The following is a 20,260-nucleotide window of genomic DNA, read 5'->3' as shown; positions in this document are numbered from 1 at the left end:
GAAATAGTGATTGATCAAAATGGAATCTGTCAACTCTTGGTAATGAGTTTAAGCTCCATGTTGTCATGAATTATAACCGATCAAATTAAGACCTTGGCAAGGGCAATTGAATGAAAGAAAAAAAGAGTTTCTTAGGTCATTCAATGGTCGATTATATTTGATATGAACACATAGTTGGTCGCCTATTAGGATTTGACAGTTGAACCATATCCTAGGGTGACCCAGAGCTATAAGGACATAAAGAATTACTACATTATTCTTCTACTGGTTCTTAAGAGTAAATTGTATACTTCATTCTATCCGGTCGTTAAGGAGTGTTGCTAGACGCCACCCTTGATTAGTATATCGATGTGATCAATTAACTACCGGCTTAGTATTGAACCAATGGGGTCGCACACTAACGAGTGTTCTGATTTTTGCTAAAGAATTAATTACTTTATTATTTGATAATTAAATTAAAGAATTTAATTAGTCAAATAAATTTAGTTATTAGTGCAAATAAAATATTATTATATTCTTTGCTAGCACATAGGATATAATTACTATTGTGGACAAGTTGAAAGTTTTCTATTTGGAATAGAAAATTAAAATTATATCTCTCAATTAAAATATATATGTGAAATATATATATATATATATATATATATATATAAAAATTTATTGTTGTTGATATTGATACGGTGAAATAAACGAGGATTCTAATTTGAATTGTATCAAGGGACGTGAAAATCCAATTAGACTAACTAACGTGCGGTCATCACAATTGGACTAATTAATATGGGATTGAATTTTTTTTTCAAAAAGGAGGATTCTATGAAGTTCAATTTGTAATGGACTTTGAAAGACAAAAAGGAAGCCACCATCTTTGAAGCCTCCATCTAGACTTTCCCTATTAGACAAATATTTTTACTTCATGTATATATACACATATTTGTGAATGTGAAGATGTAGTCGGTCTGAAAAATCACAAGGTGTATGCATCGCACGAAATTCTAAGAGAAATACGTTCTTGACAAGAAAATAGTTTTCTTTGTTCTTCTTGGCTGAAAATTTTTAGAAAAATTTTAGTACACAATTTCATTCAATTTGTTCACGGGTTTCATTGATCAAAGAATTGATAGCAAGGATCGGTCTCGATGTGGATACGCATAGGGTCTTCGCACTATTGAAAAAAATTTGAAATGAGATTCTCTTCATCAGGTACGTCTTAGATCCGATCTTTAACATGTAAATAAATTTTAAACACAAAAAGATCTTCCTAAAATTATTATTATTTTCTGCGACCTCAATCCTACGGTATCCACTTTCTGGTTTAAGAAAAATGCTCTGAGAGTAAGAAAAAGTCGTAGTATATATATTTGAAACTACAATAAATCCAATATTAAAAATATTGAATCCACTTGGCTCGTCATTTGAAAGGTAGGTGAGTGAGACTAAGAAATTGCTCTTAGAATTTTGCGAACCAAATTAAGATCAGATAAGTGATAAATATGCGATGCATCAATATATAAATAATTTAGTACTTATAATGAATTTGTTACATAATACATATATGAGCCGAATAAAACGAATAAATACACAGGATTTAATAAACCGATTACTCCAATTAATAACACCAAATTTCAAAGCTGGTTATAAATTTTGAATTACACCAACATAATCTGATTGTAATTATCCAACACTGACAAAACCTTATACTGGCAGTGGCACGTTGTTAGCTAGCTTAGTACCGATCTATTCCCGAATAGAATAACACCAAATTGTCTCACGTGGCTAGCTTTCACCACCGACCACAACCTCGTCATCATCACCATCATCTCCACAACCCACCATGAAATTTATGAAATCCACCACCACCCCATTTTTCAAGCCCCCAACCAACAAAGATTCTTGATTTTTTTTTGTTGCCATGGAAACCAGTGAAGACCCAAATAAGCTTTCTTCTACTCTTGTTGACCCCACCACCCAACCCCTTCTAACCCCTCATAACTACCCTGGCCAATCTTCTTTAGACCCAGAAGACCAAACTCAGTTCCTTCAGATCTCTTACAACTTTGGTCCAAGACCCTTTAAAGATGTTCCCTTTCTTATCCTTTTTGCTCTCCTTGTTTTATCCACTTTTGGTTTTGGTATCTTTGCTTCTGTTCATAAAAATCCTCATCACTCCCAAGTTTCCTCTTTTACCTACAATTTTACCTCCTCTTCTTGTACCCTTCAAAGTTCTAGTTCTAGTAACAACTTTTTTGAACTTTACTCTTCTGATTCTAGTTTTTTGAAGAGTTTGATTTGGACCCTTGTAGTTACTTTAATTTTAAGCATACCCTTTGTGCTGTTTGTGCTTTTCTTGCTCAAGCGTTACACAAAGCAGATAGTTTATGCTTCACTTCCTTTTTTTGTAATTGTACCTGTGTTTCTTGATATTTACTGGTTCGTTGCTTGTACTGTCAGCTCCAAATGTAGTGAAGATTTCCCCTTGGCTTATAGGATTTTGGTGCTTGTTTTTGTGTTGTTGTTAATTGGGCTTCTTGTTTGGATTTTTGTAGCTAATTGGCATAGGATTGAGCTGACTGTTAAGATTATTGGGGTTGCTTCATATGCCCTTTCTAGGAATTTGGGGTTGTTTGGAGTGCTTCCAGCATTGACTTTAGGACTGTTAGTGTATTATGCTCCCATTGTTGTTTTCTTGGTTTTTGCTAGGTTTAATGGAGAGGTTATACCTAAGGAAAAGAATGGGGAGTACTATTGTGTATGGAAACAGGATAGATGGGTTCCTGCTTATTATACTTTTGCTATTCTAACAATGCTGTGGTCTGCGACCGCGATGATTGAGGCACAGGTTTATGTGATAAGTGGGACAATTGCACAATGGTATTTCTCCAAGGATGAATCAGGTCCCAAAAAGTCTATGAGAAGTGCTTTGAGGTTAGTTCATACTCTTTAACTTCGATGGTGAAGTGCCTATTTTTGTATGAGCCTATTCTTTTATAGCTAATTATCTATGCAAATGATAGCAGAATATTCTTAACTTTGATTATAAAGCTCCTATCTTTGTATGAGCTTATTCTTTTGCAGCAAATTTCTATGATAGCAGAATACTCTTAACTTCGATTGTTAAGTGCCTATCATTGTATCAGCTTATTCTTAATTATCTATGCAAATGATGGCAGAAAAAAATAACTGTAGAGAGCACCTTATTGTCCTTCTTCTTGCATGCAATGGCTATGTTTCTGTTATAGTTCTGATCCTGGAATTCGGAAGGATTTTTGTAGTATGTCTAGATTTCATTGCTGGCCCCTTGCATTTTAGGCAGTTTTACTCCCTTTGGCAAATAACAAATGACAGTAGTCAGTGGTGGTGCATTGACTAGATGGTCCTAGACTAACTGGAACTCAACCATTCGACTAGTTCATGCTTTCAATCATTACTCAGCTATCAGTATGATTAAGTACCAACAAATGCGTTCGGAGGATTAAAAAAAAAGAATATAGGAAAAAACATGTCCCTAGGGCTTTGGTTCAGTGGCAAAGTGGCAAAGGTAGTACCACGTTGGATGCGTGCTAGGTGCGCATCACAAGTTCGAATAGTGCTGACGAACCACGTATGGTATTTAAAGTGGATCGGACTTCTCGATTATTAAAAAAGAAAAAGGAAACCTACAACTGCTCTTTCCAAGTGTAACTCAAATCTAATTTGAAATTTCTCGGTTTGGCTGTTTAATTATTAGGCATTATTTTTTTTCTAATCAAACCATGTGAAAGGAGAGTTGAGGGAGGGAGGGAGGAGGGACAAGCATAAGCCACTACCAGGTTTGGCATTATTTACTCTAGTTATGGATGAGTTAATCAACACAATACAAGATGAGGTTCTAGTTATGGATGAGTTAATCAACACTGTACAAGTAGTCAGTGGTGGTGCATAGACTAGATGGTTGTAGACTAACTGGAACTTAACCACTCGACTTGTTCATGCTTTTAATCATTACTCAAAATCAGTATGATTAAGTACCAGAAAATGTGTCCGGAGGAAAAGAAAAAAGAAAAAAAGAAGAATATAGGAAAAACATGTCCCTAGGGCTTTGGTTCAACGACAAAGGTAGTATGACGTTTTATGTGTGGTAGGTGCACATCACAAGTTCGAATGTTGCTGGTGAACCAAGTATGGTATTTAAAGTGGAGCTGATTTCTCGATTATCAAAAAAGAAAAAAGAAACCTACAAGTACTCTTTCCAAGTGTAACTCAAATCTAATTTGAAATCCCTTGGTTTGGCTGTTTTATTATTAGGCATTATTTTTTCCGTAATCAAACCGTGTGGAAGGAGAGTTGAGGGAGGGAGGGAGGGAGGAGGGACAAGCATAAGCCACTGCCAGGATTGACATTTACTCTAGTTATGGATGAGTTAATCAACACAATACAAGATGAGGTTCTGTTGTGTATACTATTTGCTAACATGTTGTGCTAATTGATGAAGCCAGCGAGGTTGTCAACCAAAAGTATGAACTATGGAGAAACATTTTAGAGAGTAAGAGTTTTAGGATAAGTAGTAGTAAGACTGAATATATGCAGTTTAGTCAGTATAAGAGGAGTGGAATTGAGGTTGATTAGACAGGTTTGTGGTGCCTAAATGCAAGCAAATCAAATATCTAGACTCATTATTCCAGGAAAATGGCTTGATAGACGAATATGTACGCATAAAATCAAAATTGGATGGTTGAAAAATAGAAGTGCTATCGAGGTCGTAGGTGATAGAAGGACGCAGACCAAAATGAATGGTAAGTTCTATAAAAACAGTCATAACACTAGCAATGTTGTATGGCAGTGACGGTTGGGCTGCTAAAGTCCAACACATCCACAAGATGAGTATCACGGAAATGCGATGTCAAGATAGATGTGTAGCCATACAAAATTAAACAAAATTAAAATGAGGTCGCTTGAGCTGATTTGGTTATGTCTGATTCACAGGTCCGTAGGTGTGAGACCATGGTAATTGAAGGCGTTTAAAAGGGGAGGAGGTAGACGTAAAGGAAATTGTTTCGAAAGATTTACAATCCCTTGGAGTCCATGCAGAGTCTGTGAAAGATAGGGCACAATAGAAGGAAAATATATGTATTAGCGATACCAATTAGTTGGTAGTTTACATGTCCATTTAAGCAAAAAAGAAATTAGTTGGTTAATACGTTTACTTTAGGTTGTATGATTTCTAGGAGTCTTTGTGCTCTATTAGAGATTTTTGTACCAGTAGAAATATATAGGACTTCTAGTACTTTATGTTTATATTTTTATTTTGTGTTATGTTGGCTGAGATTAGTTAAAAATGGAGAAACATGGTCCGTAAGGGTTCATATATCCGACCCCAACTTGTTTGGACTGGGGCGAATTTTTTTTTTTTTCCAATTCAATGATGAAATCTTTGCCGAAGTTATTGATGTCTAAATGATGAAGTCGATATTGCTTTGCTATACGTTCTTGTTTCAGCTTCATGAATAACTGCCTGGATCTTTTCTAATTTTTCTGGTTTTTCTCGAGAGCTTTCTTTTGGTGCTAGTTTCTTTTTTCATGATTTTTTTGTGGAAATTCGCAGACATGCGTTTGGTCCATCCTCGGGCACAGTATGTTTCTCTGGGTTACTAATCTGTGTGGTTCGTATGGTTCGTGCTATGGTTGATAATGCAAGACAAGAAGATTCTGGAATTGTGAACCTTATTCTGCGATTTTGTGCCAATACCTTGCTGTCAGCAGTTGAGTTTGTGAATAAATTCACCATAAACTTTGCAGCTATAACTGGTGAAGCATATTGCACTTCTGCTAGGATGACGTATGAACTTCTAAAGCGCAATCTTCTCTCTCCAGTTTTTGTGGAGACCGTCTCCACTCGCATACTGGCTGGAATAATCTTTGTTCTCTCAACAATATATGCAATATTGGTGAGTCGTTCTGGGTATTGATCTACAATATATGCTATATGGTTAAATGCTTTTCATTATCCGACTTAAAGGAAGAAAAAAATAAAAAAATACTTTTGGTTATTTTTGCTTCCAGGTTTTTGTTGTGGTAAGAGCTGTCAGTCATCTTGGTGTCGAAGCATACCTTATTGCTGCTCTAGCATGGCTGCTGCTGATGGTGGTTCTTGGTTTCTTCGTGCACGTTTTGGATAACGTTATCGACACAGTATATGTTTGCTACGCGATTGACAGAGACAGAGGAGAGGTATGTAAACAGGAAGTTCATGATGTTTATGTGCACCTTCCTATCAGTAGGGGTCATAGTTCCACCGCTTACGGTGCTAGAGGTCCCCTTGTTGTATAACAAACCTTTGGTTAAATTCAATGTGTTGTATTCTGTCTGTAATTCTTTTCCTTTTTCCGGGTTCATTTTGTGATTGCTGAGTTTGCCTGCTAGGCAAGTTGTGCATTGAGGTAAATTTATTCTGTATCACAGTGTTTTTCCAATAAAGATGAAAATATGCTATCTGTGCCATTATTTCTGTTAGTTCCTGTTTCACGTTCAGATTACTCAAAGCGTGGAAAGAGTAATCAAATCGTTTGATGGATCCAGGCTTTCATTGGTCGTCAGTGGTTTTAGGCTATACTGTATCATGCTTTTGCGCAAGGGTGGCATGTGGGCCGGGCTCGGTCCTAAGTGGGTGGCTTCGTGGGCCCGGTCCTAAGTGGGTTTGGGCTTTTCAGGCTTCTTGTTGGAACCGGTCCGGGACTGGGACCACGAACTAACGATCCCGGGTTAAGTGGGCCCAACATATACTTTCTATTTTTTTTTAAAAAATTTATAGAAGTTAGAGAAAAAAAATGATAATAAAAATATGTAAGGCAATTCCTTGTAAATTATATTATAGAATTGTGACCTAAATTTTTTAATTCAAATTTAAGACAAATATTTTAAAGAGATATTCAAAGCAATGTGTTATCATTTTATTATATCATTAAAAAAATATGGTAATATCTTTCTTAGTCCCCCCATGGAATGAGCACAACAAGGTGCTAATATCACTATTGAGAAGAAAAAGAAACTAATCAAGATGTGCCAAAATACAAGTTATATATTAATTTTTGTTCATATAAGTTACATGGTATCTCTTACAAATTTCATAAATCCTTCAAGGTTCGGAGGAATTTTCGTTGGTGGTGGCGGAAAAGAAGCTTGGTCATCACCGCTTCCGGGCGAAGCAGCATCCTCCGCAAGTTCAGCTAGCATTTCTTCGTAAACCCTCTGGTTGTGATTTAGCAAGTCCAAAATTTCTTCTTTCCGAACGGATCCAATCTCTGAAAAGTACTGATTTTTTCAAGCTCTCCCTCATGGACGCTCTATAATCACCGAGTTGAAGTCTTGCTTGACTGAAAGCGCTCTCTGATGCCACTAAGTGCTCTTACTCCCGCAGTTCTTTTAGATGATTGAGAACTAGAAGAAGGAGTTGGAACATTTGGTCTAGCATGATCTAATGCAACTTGATAAGCATTATAAATAGTTTGGACATTTATTTTAATTGAGGCTATTGCGTCCGGAAGTTTAGACAACTCCTCATCTTCAAGTGTTAAACCATTATAAACAGTTTCATACCAAAATTGAGGACCTCCTAATTTCATAGTAGGATTTAACAATGCATCAACACCATAAATAGGGGGAATAGGGGAAAATATTTTTTAAAACTTTTTTCTCATAGAATCAATAGCAAGTTGATAAATTTCCCCACCCTCTGAAAAATGATCAAACAAATTTGCAAGTTCTGCAATTTAAACTAAACAGTTAGAAATAGTAGGATAATATTGCCCAGAAAATTCATTTGTAGCAATATAAAATTTTTCTAAAAATTCTACAGGCATTTTAACATTAGCCCAATCCGTATTTGTAAGGTGCTCATCATTATCACTTACATGAGCATTAAACGTTGAGTTTATGAGGTTTCTATATTCATATCTAGTTTGACAAGGTTTAAGAATCTTTCTTTCTCTTAGGCCAAATTCATCGCATCTTTTAAAATATTTTCTAAGTTTATTTCTACTGTTTGAATAAAAAAGTCAATTAATAGCCATTTTAACCTGTTCAATTTCAACATTTAAAATTCGCATATCATTACCCACAATTAAATGGTAAATATGACAAATACATCTAACATGAAAAATATTACTAAATGCAGGACTTAGTGTAGTGGTAAGCAAGGCTACAACATTTGTGTTACTAGTAGCATTATCCATTGAAACTGGCTTTATTTTATCACTAATGCAAAAATATCTACAAATATCCGTAACCGTGCTAGAAATAAACTGCTCTGTGTGACGTGAATTAATTATTCTAGAAGAAATAATGCACTTTTGCATTATCCAATCCTCATCAATCCAATGACTGGTAACAGTAAGGTAATCACAGCCATTACCACTTCTACCAATATCAGTTGTAATAGCAACACGATAATTTATATGAGTAAATAAATAGCGCAAATATTATTCGTATTCATGTTTATATTTAAAAATATCGCTCTTTACGGTTGTGCGAGAAAACCTTTATAAGTAGGATTATAAACTTTTCTAATATAATGCACAAAGTGAGGGTTAGAAGGAAAACTATAGTGTAAGCACATAACAGCAACCATTTTTGTCAATTCTTCCCGATCTTTTTTTGGATTATAATATAAAATACCACCGGTAACAGTATTAATTCCCGATTGAAATTGATTTGACCTGGTACTAAGGTCGGCCTAACTAGGTGCACGTGTCCCCTCGACCAAAGCTTTCATACGAAAATATCTAGCTTTATTTTGAGGGTGTAGCAATATGTGTCTAGTCAAACTCTTCCCCCCTCCCCGCGACTTTCAACATATTTAAAAACTAACTCTTTGCCACAAATTTTACACTTAGCCCTATTTTTTTCTCTTAGTTGAGTAAAAAATGGCCAAACAACATATGTTTCTGCCCGTTTAAAAGGTTGTCTAGAAAAAGTAAGGCAATAACAAGAGGGTCAGACGGGGCATCATTTGGATTATTATTAGTTGGGTTAACTTTAGGAGCAGGACTAGTGGGTGTATCATCATCCGATTTTGTTTCATCAAAATCTATTTCTTAATCATCATTTTCATCAATAGTTGGATTACCATAAAGAGCATTCATATATTCATGGTTTAATTGTTCACCGGGTGTAATATTATGGCAAAATTGACTCTCGGTAAATTGTAATAAAATATTATCTCTATCAAGAATAGGAGTTAGTAGGATGGGTAACAGGTTTGGGTCGGGGAGCCGGGAGAAGTGGAGGGGGAACAGACTGGCCACTAGATTCACCACTCTTGGATTTTCCCTTATTTTTACTAAATATTTTTTTAAGTAATAAGCCATCTTAATTAATCAAGCAATACAAAGTAAATAAAACAAACAAAACTATAGTATTAAAACTTAAGAGTTGGAACGAGTTTACCGAATTGACGAATAACTTATTGAAAATTAATTATCGTTGAAGATTTGAAGATTTCAATTAAGCAACTTCACAATTTTGCACAAATTGTAACAATAAAGTAAGCAATTATAGAAGAAAATTAGAGAGAGATTGATGATTTTGTGAGAAAATGAAAGAATGAGGGGGTATTTATAGTTGAAAATAGGAAAAAAGTATAATTATAAAAAGTTTGAGGTTAAAACAAAGTTGGGGGGTTAAATGGCTATTTTGTAAATAGCCAACGACTATTTTGGCAGAGAAAACAACTACATTTTAAATGCCCCAATGAGCAGATTTGTTTTTTTTTTAAAATTTGGAGCTGTTGGGATCGTTTAGGCCCGCTAGGACCGGTCCGGTCCCGGTCCCAAACGGTCCGGTCTCGCGGGCCTCACGCAAAGGACCGGCCAACTTGCGGCCCACCTCCCCCGGTTCCGGTCTTAAACGGTTAGGATCGTATAGGCCCACTTGTCAGCCTTACTTTTGCATCGTTTGATTGTTTGATATGTTTGCTTGTTGATACTCATTCATCGCGTCTACAAGGGATCGAGTTAGGAAGTAACTACTTCCATTATTTCTTTGGGATACCTTAAAAATCTTCAGAGGGTCAATTTGCGCACGGTTCGATGGATAATGGCTCGGTCCATCCGTACTCCACTTAAGTACTACACTTAAATACTCGGATTTCATCCCGTGACAGATTTTGAACTTGTGACATGTGTCAACATGATGCATTGCTCGCTCACAGAACAAAATCAGTTATTGTCTATTTAGTTTTAATTTGCCAAAGAACCTTCTCCCCAATGTGTTTGGTACCGAGGCGTAGTTGTTGCCAAAGAACCTTCTCTGGTGCTTCTCTTGTAAATAGACAAAGGATAGCTTGTGTCTGCTAAATTACATCTGCTAGCAACAATTAGAATTTGTGGTGAACCATGACATTTGGTCCATGGGTAATGACTTTGCTGATTTGGACATGCTCTTTATGATCTGTGAAATATGATGCGGACAGTTGTTTCAGCATCCTATGTTGGAAACTATTTGGGCTACACAATTTTTGTCACATAGTCATTGTATGATCCCCAAAGGATAAGGAAATAGGAAGTCAAGTTTGCAGAGCAATTGCCATCACATCCAAAACTACAAAGAAGAAAAAGCCAGAGGGATAACACTGCAGCTTGTTTATATCATGGGATCATATATGTGGTATCAAGTTTTTCCAATTACCAAAAATTCAGCCACCAAACAAAGAATGGCCTCCATCTACAGTAAGGGAAAATTATGCTCTACCACTTGAGTACATCCATTAAGATCCTGAATAGTAGTTTATTTTCCATCTATAACCACAATCCCCTTTGTCACTTTACAACCAAGAAATTCGAATAGAAAGTTTCATTTTTAAGAGGCTAGAGGTGTTAAAGTGTCTTGTCATACAAGAGCAACTATTTCTCTTTACAACAACAACAATAACAAACTGAGTATAATCCCATTAGTTGGATTTGGGGAGGGTAGTATGTACGGTTGTACGCAGACCTTATCCCTACCTTATAAAGATAGAGAGTTTGTTTTCGATATACCCTCGGCTCAAGAAATAATGAAAATAAAGCAACAACAACGTAATAGGGTAATGGAAGCGAATGACACAACATGTAATAATAAAGAACCAAGAATAAGAAAATACAAGAATAGTATTAGTACTACTGATAAGCCTACTCCTACCTCACGATTACTTGTCAACCTTCAACACTAATCATCGACATCCACACCTTCCTATCGTGGGTCACGCAGGCAGCATAGTTACCTGGTTAATGTAATAAAAAATAAAATTACCAAGGAGTGTGGTCGGATGAATAACCAGAGGTGTCTGATTCGAGCTCTATGTATTCGGAAATCCAAATGCGTAAAATATTGGGAAGACAAGTATAGTCAAAACAAATGATACAATTGTGGGCTGATAAATTTTTAGGTTCACAAAGAAAGAGCATAGGGCCAAGTTGAAATATGACATGTCTCCTCATCCAAATCCAAATCTTTACTTGCTCTGATGGGCTGTCTTAGATTTTAGTGTTTGTAATGCTCTAATATTTCTTTGATTATTTCTTTTCCTAGCATATCTTGTTGCAACTCATGTAATTGCGATTCATGTACTTGATACATACAGTGGTTTGCAGCACTATTTGATGACATAAACATTAAAATAATGAGATTTTCTACTACATTCCTAGACAATCTTGTGGGTAAACTCAAACATAGGGACTTGCAATCTTTGAAATTTATACTCATTCATTGTTTTCAATTTGGCAAATGAACCTATTGAAAGGGTTAGATATGATGCATTTCTTGAACCAATGAGCTGAAATCAGGCAAAAATGGAACTTTATGTTCTTTCATCCTTTATTTTATTTCTTTTGATCTCTTTGGGGTCTTCAAAGAAAGAAATTGTTTACTTGTAGAATTGGATAAGAGGGTGAGACCTAAGAGGGTGAGACCCATCCCTTTTTTTACCTTTGCTTTCACGCCAAGACTTTTGAGGAACTCAAAGAGAAAAAGAGAAACGAGATGTGCTTGTGCAACCCTAAAAATGGACCACTTATATTCCAATTTTGCAGCTAAAACGAAGGATATTTCCTTAGAAAAAAAAAAAAGAAGAAGAAGCTTTATAGGCATGCCAAAAAAGATAGTTTTTCTGTCCCTGGTTAGTTCAACTTCAAGAATGAGGTTTTTTTTTGGGTTAAAAAGGATTGTAGAATCAATTAACTGCTTGCTAACAAATTGGGATCGGCTATATTATATTAATGTTCAACATGCATTATGCTTTCTTAAAGGATTCTCCACTATTTCAAAAAATTCTCTGATATGTCGTGACCAATGGAATTTTTAGGTGATTTCTTTCACCCGTTTAAATTCTAGTGGTTGTTATGAAATAAAAATAATTTAGTAAAACATGAACAAAAACAAGTTATGAAATAAAAGCAATTTAGTAAAACATGAACAAGAAATAGAGATAGAGAGAAGGAAGAGTATTTCTTCTTCAATTGTGTGTATTTTCCTATCTATTACAAGGCCTTTATATAGGCATGAAAAGTGAAGAAAAATATGTCATTGAATATGTCATTAAGCATAAAAATATGTCATTGAATATATCATTAAGCATTTGAGAAGATCATGGAGGAAGAGTAAACATCCACCATAATTTAATTTTTCTTATAATACTTCCCCTTGGATGTCCATAGATAATGTGTCTCGTTAAAACCTTATTAGGAAAAAACCCTATGGGAAAAAAACCTAGTGAAGGAAAAAGAGTACACATGTTTAGATATACGCCTTTTGGTTGTCTCGTTAGAAAACTTGCAAGGAAAACCCAGTGGGACAAAACCTTGTAAGGGAAAAAGAGTACAACACGTATTAACTCCCCCTGATGAGAGCATCAATTCACATCCTTGAGCTTTCGCATCCCAATTTTGTACACTAGTTTCTTGAAGGTTGACGTCGGTAGAGATTTGGTGAACAAATGAGTCATATTATCGCTTGAACGGATCTGTTGCACATTGATATTACCATTCTTTTGAAGATTATGCATGAAAAATAACCCCGGTGAAATTTGCTTTGTCATATCCCCTTTTATGAATGCTCCCTTCAATTGGGCTATGCATGCTGCATTGTCTTCATACAAAATTATGGGTAGTTTGTCACACTTCAAACAACATTTGTCTCGAATAAGGTGTATCATAGACCTCAACCATACACATTCTCTACTTGCTTCATGAATAGCAATTATCTCAACATGATTAGATGACGTAGCCACGATTGATTGCTTAGTCGATCGCCAAGATATGGCAGTGCCTCCATATGTAAACATATAGCCTGTTTGAGATCGAGCATTGTGTGGGTCAGATAAATACCCAGCATCGGCATAATCAACAAGATCGGGACTGCAATCATTGCCATAAAGTAATCCCATATCGGTAGTCCCTTTTAGATACCGCAATATGTATTTGATTCCATTCCAATGTCTCCTTGTTGGAGCAGAGCTATATCTTGTTAAGACATTAACTGAAAAAGTTATGTCAAACCTTGTAATGTTAGAAAGATATATCAGTGCACCAATTGCACTAAGATATGGTACTTCGGGACCAAGAAGCTCTTCATTATTTTTATGAGGTCGAAATGGATGTGCTTTATCCATATAGAATCGCTTTAAAATCTTTTTAGTGTATGCTGATTGATGAACAAAAATTTCATCTTTCATATACTCAATTTGTAGACCAAGACAAAATTTTGTCTTTCCAAGATCTTTCATTTCAAATTCTTTCTTTAAATAGTCTACTGCTTTAGGAAGCTCCCTAGGAGTTCCAATGATATTTAAATCATCAACATACACAGTAATTATAACAAATTTAGATCCATATCTTTTTATAAAGACACAAGGACAAATTGAATCATTCTTGTACCCTTCTTTCAACAAGTGCTCACTCAGGCGATTATACTACATGCGCCCTGGTTGTTTCAGTCCGTATAAGAATTTTTGAAGCTTTATTTAATAAATTTCTTGAAAACCTTAATATGCTTCAGAACAATTTAAATCCTTCAATGATTTCCATTATACGCATATCACATTTTTCTTGTATTGCCAGATTAAAACCTGAAATGGCGACATCCACCACAGGAGAACATGTCTCTATATAATCAACGCCAGGATATTTACAAATCTTCTTGTGATACAAGTCGTCTTTATGTCTGTCGACTTGACCTTTCTTTTCGCACAAGAACACATTTATACCTCCACTGGCTTTATACTTTCAGGTGTTGGGACTATCCGTCCAACTTCATATTTTTTTAGGTGAAATCAATTTTCATTGCGTATTTTTCATTTGGCCAAACTGTCCAAATTTCATGACAGATTTGAGCTCAAGATCCTCGCCAATATTAATAATATTGAGCGCTACATTATATTAACAATATCGTCGACGATCATTTTATATCGGTTCTACTATTACCCAATAAAGACATAACTTATTAAGATCTTTTTATCTTATTATTTTCAGGTACCTGAACCTCTCCCATGAGGTCTTATGAAGTGCTATGTCGTGGTGCTCTTTTAGAGCACTTGCCTCCTTATTATGACCATTTTGAACATTTGCTCCTCTCCTTTTTCAAGGAGTTTTATCTTTGGAACCGATTAGTCTATTATGCTTCATGCATGCTATAGACTCTATTCATTATGAACTTTATTTTATTTGGAGCATTAGCAGTTGAATATGACATTTAGCTTTGAGTCAGCAAATACGCCTGGCAATATTTTGCAAATGAATTATCACTTGAACTTCAAGTTCATATTTTCTCGTACGAGGATCTAGATGTACTCATAATAATTCATTACATGCATTACTTTTTCAGCTGCCCATTTTTTTTCCCTATTCTTGGGATCGCCAACACATATCCCTAGCCTTATTGGGGGATCCATCTTTGTGCATTGTGGTGGAACAATTAAATCATATAGCACATTCATATTTCTAGATGAAAATTATTTTGTTCCTGACCCTGAACCGATTGTGATAGGGAGAACTTATCATAACTAGGCTAGATGCATACAAGTGTTGTTGTATATTAAATAATACATCACATACAAAATTTTATTTTGGCAGTTTTGTTCTCATAACCAATGGTTTAGATATAATTGGAGGCATACAATTTCTGCTAAACCAACTTGAATTTAAACCAGTATTATCAAGATAAATCATCATAATTTATATTCTGGAACTGTGCTCTAATAATTTGAGCAATCAATCTTGCAAAAGCCAAACTGCAAGTTGATAACAAATGTACATGTTACCATGGAATAGATGCATCTATTAAAATCATATAATAGTAAACGGTCCACATGGAAGGTGACTGAGCCCATATATTTATCACCTTTTATTCGTTCCAGAAATCAAGGGATTCAATCCCAACCTTAACTGGTATATCATGAGAATAAGCAGCACAATTGTTAAAGAATCTTATATTTCTTCAATATATGCCAATATAATTCTCAATTAATTTTTTCGCATCATAATTGAACCGAGATGGTCAACCGGTCATGCCAACTAATATTTATTTCAGTAAACCTCTAGTTTACTTGTGGCTTGTGATTGCATCATCATGCTTATACTTGTGTAGTACAAATAGAAGAAAAGTCAGGTAACCTTTCATATTTACCCGGTATGATTATAGTAATATAAAGATATTCAATCTTCTTTTCATTTATAGTCTCAATATGCTAACCACTTTGGCTAATATATTTGTAAATCAAAATATTTCTTTCGAGATTTACTACAATATTAATGTCATGAACAATTTGATTCATTCTGGTAGTAATAAATTAGTTCTTTGAGAGCTCTTAACTACTTTTGTACTATAAGATCTTTTGTCACACCATCCATATAATGAATGTCTCCTTCACAAAGAGAATCATATCATAATAATTGTCATGTTCAAAATCATCATAAGCAAAATAATTTTTTGCTTTAATTTTGCTTTTAATAACTTTCATAAGGCATGACAAAATTTTTTTAGCGTATCACCTATATGTGACCAATGATATATTCATGTAACTACACAGTAATATTCATTATCTTTCTTTGTCTCAAACCTCCCTTAGAGGTGAGTTGTGGTATGTATCCAATCATGCATTGCATGTCTTTATTCATTACTTTTATTACATACTGCTACATTCACCTTCAGGAATGAGTCTGCATTCTCAATGCTTATCACAAGTCACATTCTCTTTAAAAAAAGGAGTATAATTAGTGTGACATGCTTTATAAATTTTTCATACCATTTTGATGGTAAATATTTCCTTCACCTTTTTGAAGGATTACATCGAGAACTCTTATTTTTCTCATTTTATAGTTACCATAATGAAGACAAATTATTATTTCGTCCCTTGCCATATCTTCGTACATTCATACAGTCATGAAAAATTATTTTGTTGTCTTTCAAACTTATCGTATATTATTGTCACATTCACTTTACTGAATGGAGCATATCAAATAGGGCGGGCTTCATGATTCTTTCATCGATACTGTACATTGTGACTCAAATTCAATGCCTTACCCATATAAAGGCATGTTAGGCAAAATGTGTTAGGACTCAAACCCAACTCTTATCATTATAGTGCACCAGAACTTAAATATATCTTAACTAGTTGCATAATAGGCCAAAGTACAAGATTAAATTATCAATCTTATGGTCAGAAACATAAACAAAATTAGTTATAACAAGATTTAAAAATATAACCACTTTTTTTAAGGTTGTGGGACGAAAGCGTTTCATTCCTTCTAAGTGTTATCACTTTTAGATTTACGTGAATTCAAATAGAAATGCATTCAAATAAATACTAGATAATCTGTTAGAACACTTACCAATTTTGTAAACGATAAACCAAATCAATAAAGTATGAATAAAGACTAGGACTTGGAAGCATATATATAATTCATGTAGTACTTCCAGTATCTACATATGCGATCCAATTCACATCATAATATATGGATTATAGATGATAGTCAAAGGCTAAGATTGACTGTAAATCAGAATATCTATTATGCTTACAACTATCCTGCCATAATATTATGTTTATTTATGCATGTATTTAACCAACTATGCAGGAATAGTACCAGTTTAGTTCTATTCATTAAATATTACCATAGTAACATTCATCTTAGCGTGAAAAGGGTAAAGGGGACATTGGTTGTCTGATATCTGCGCACATATATGTAAGCACTATTCAACACGTTAAATATAAGTTAAAGAATTGAGTAGAAAGTACCTGTTTCAAAACTTAATTACAAAATATATATTCATGCATTTTGATTTGGTTCATGAATAGATCCCTTGAAGGATAGCCAAACGATAACTAAAAATTCATATGAGACGTCAAGAAAGAATAAGCAAAAACTATACTTGCCAATGCAGGGCTCGCACACTTTCAAGCTATAACAAAATGAAAATAAAATACTGAAAGCTTATTGTGAGTTATCATGGCAAAATAGAAAAATTTTGTGATTAGTGGAAGATAAAAATAAAAATATGAATAAGCTAGAAAGATGAGAACTTATCTTGTATCAGTATCCAGCCCATTGGCTTCTATCTTTATTTTGTTTGATAGCCACAGAATTGTTGGTATAAGGATAGCAAACACAAAGCACAGTCTATGCCTATATGGAGGTGTACGAAAATGGGAGCACAGTCGTGCTGATAACGTGTTATGAAATAAAAGCAATTTAGTAAAACATGAACAAGAACATGATATGAAATAAAAGCAATTTAGTAAAACATGAACAAGAAATAGAGATAGAGAGAAGGAAGAGTATTTCTTCTTCAATTGTGTGTATTTTTCTATCTATTACAAGACCTTTATATAGGCATGAAAAGTGAAGAAAAACATGTCATTGAATATGTCATTAAGCATTTGAGAAGATCATGGAGGAAGAGTAGACATCCACCATAATTTGATTTTTCTTATAAAAGTGGTAAAGTTATTTAGCGATTACCCTAAAGAAGAGATAGCGAGGGTATAGTAAAATATCGAGATGCACGCAAGTTAATTCGAACACTATTAAAGAATTCATCTTTTAACATTACTTAACAATGTATTTGATCATATTAACCTTAATTTGTTCATAGGAAATACAATAAATACTCCTAGACTCTTTACTCCAATGACAACTTTAGAAGAAAAAAAAAGTTAGTTCTTTTTTTATATTTAAAAAAATCAAATATTATGGATCAAAAATAAAAATAAAAAAATCACTTAAAGTGACTAGAGCGGTAATGTTTATACTAGTATTCAGTAACCATTTTTACTGTGAGAATGATGATAAACGCTAAACTACTATGTCTCCCGTAAAATTTCCGAACCCATTGATCATTCTTATAATCAATTATTGGTTAAAGTAAGGACCTACAAGCAGAAAAAATGTTTAGAAAAATAATCCATTTTCCGATATAATTCTGAGTTAGGCAACAGTTTCCAAGGCTAAGCAGAAATCCCAATGGAGGTCAATTTAGTCATTCAATCATAAATTTCTTAGATCTATTATAGATAAACTCGTAATATTACCCATAATTTAATGGCATTTCAATACCCATATCCCATTTAAATACCCTTTACTCCTGAACCATTCTCTCCCAATTCTAATTTTTCACCCTCCTCACTTGCTTAGAGAACAAGAAAACAAAACATCAAATTTGCTCTTTTTTACTTGCATCCTCCACTCTCACTATGGCTATGGCATTTAAGATGGTAAAATATTAAGCGAAATTCACTGATTTTAAATTCTGAATTTGCGTTTATTAACTGTTGTTTTTGTGATGTGACTAATTAAACAGGCTACGACAGGCATGTGGGTGACTGATGAATGCAAAAACTCGTACATGGAAATGAAATGGAAGAAGGTTCATAGGTACATAGTTTATAAGATTGATGAGAAATCAAGATTGGTCACAGTTGACAAAGTTGGTGGACCTGCTGAAAACTATGAAGATTTTGCTGCAGCTCTACCCAAAGATGATTGTCGATATGCTGTCTTTGATTTCGATTTTGTTACTGTTGATAATTGTCGAAAGAGCAAGATCTTCTTCATTGCCTGGTTTGTAGCTCTTCTTACTTTCACTTTTTGATCAATATTTCTTTTTTTATTCTCATTAGGGGTTGCAAATGAATATGTTGGATCAAATTTAGGTTGATCAAAACAAGTTAAATTATGACACGATTTGCCAAAGTTGGCTTAGGTCTGAGTCAAATAACATGTCATAATTCAACCCGCCTAATTAACTTGACGCAACCTCATCTATTCTTATTTTGTTTCTTGAGAAAAAAAAAAGTGAAAGTTAATGTATTATTTTTAGCTTAATATTCCAAGTTTAAATTATTTCCCATCTAATTTCTATATTTGATTTTGAATGGTTGGGGTTAATTAAGTTGCATTTTAACTCGTCGAGTTACAGTATTTTGACCTAGTAATTTGATGAATCATTCTTGGTTCAACTCGTCGGATCAAGTGAACAAATCGATTATAACTCAACCCTTTTAAACTTGGACGGGTTGGAGGAATAACTGAAAAATAGGTTGATTTTGCTACGTTTATTCTTCACTTGCTCAAAGTTTTTCAGACCATGATATATTGCTAAGTTAATCCCTCTAGACTGTCATATTTTGATACATTTATTGAATATTTTGGGGATTTTTTTTGACTCAATAGGTCACCAACAGAATCAAGAATCAGAGCAAAAATATTGTATGCAACTTCAAAAGCTGGACTGAGAAGAGTGCTAGATGGAATTAGCTATGAACTTCAAGCGACTGATCCAACTGAGATGGGAATTGATTTGATCAAGGACAGAGCCAAATGAGATGTCCCATTTTTTATTAGCAACAAGCAAATTAAAGCACTGTTTTTTTGCCATCTTTTTCAAACTTTGTTTTAATATAATAACGACTCCACTTAGAGGGCAAAGATGCTTTCTTTCTTTCTTTCTTAGTGGTACTATTGTGACCTTTTTTGTAAGATCTAAAAGCAAGGTTGATCCAATTACCTTCTAATTTGTGATAACTATCATGTCCTTTTCTGCTAATTTAACTACAAGTGTTTCTACTAATTATGAGTTTTGTGTAACTTTATCTCTTGTTCATACGTGGCGATTAAGATCACTTCAATTTCTTTCGGCAACTTTTTGTCACGATAAGGATAAAGTAATCATGACTTTTTTAAAGTGTTAGTTTACCTTTGATTTTTTTTTTTTTTTGATATATTTTATTCGGTGTTTGGCACCCATTAAGTTCGAAAATGCC

The 20,260-nt window shown here is 34.3% G+C and overlaps 2 protein-coding genes across 2 annotated transcripts; both read left to right on the top strand.

The window, feature by feature from the left end:
• Positions 1 to 1,720: 1,720 nt before the first annotated feature.
• Positions 1,721 to 6,474, top strand: LOC107781108 (uncharacterized). The gene is made up of 3 exons (XM_016601751.2): positions 1,721 to 2,922; positions 5,579 to 5,921; positions 6,037 to 6,474. Exons 1-3 carry the CDS (start codon positions 1,910 to 1,912, stop codon positions 6,301 to 6,303), a joined length of 1,623 nt encoding a protein of 540 aa, XP_016457237.1. The 5' UTR covers positions 1,721 to 1,909; the 3' UTR covers positions 6,304 to 6,474.
• Positions 6,475 to 18,554: 12,080 nt separating this feature from the next.
• On the top strand, positions 18,555 to 20,021 carry LOC107781107 (actin-depolymerizing factor 5). Its single transcript, XM_016601750.2, has 3 exons — positions 18,555 to 18,712; positions 18,799 to 19,058; positions 19,671 to 20,021. The coding sequence occupies exons 1-3, from the start codon at positions 18,692 to 18,694 to the stop codon at positions 19,819 to 19,821; spliced, it is 432 nt and encodes a 143-aa protein (XP_016457236.1). The 5' UTR covers positions 18,555 to 18,691; the 3' UTR covers positions 19,822 to 20,021.
• The last annotated feature ends 239 nt before the right edge of the window (positions 20,022 to 20,260 follow it).

Source organism: Nicotiana tabacum, chromosome 19, assembly GCF_000715075.1.
Source record: "Nicotiana tabacum cultivar K326 chromosome 19, ASM71507v2, whole genome shotgun sequence".
NCBI lineage: Eukaryota > Viridiplantae > Streptophyta > Magnoliopsida > Solanales > Solanaceae > Nicotiana > Nicotiana tabacum.
This window is presented reverse-complemented; position numbering and strand designations above follow the sequence as displayed.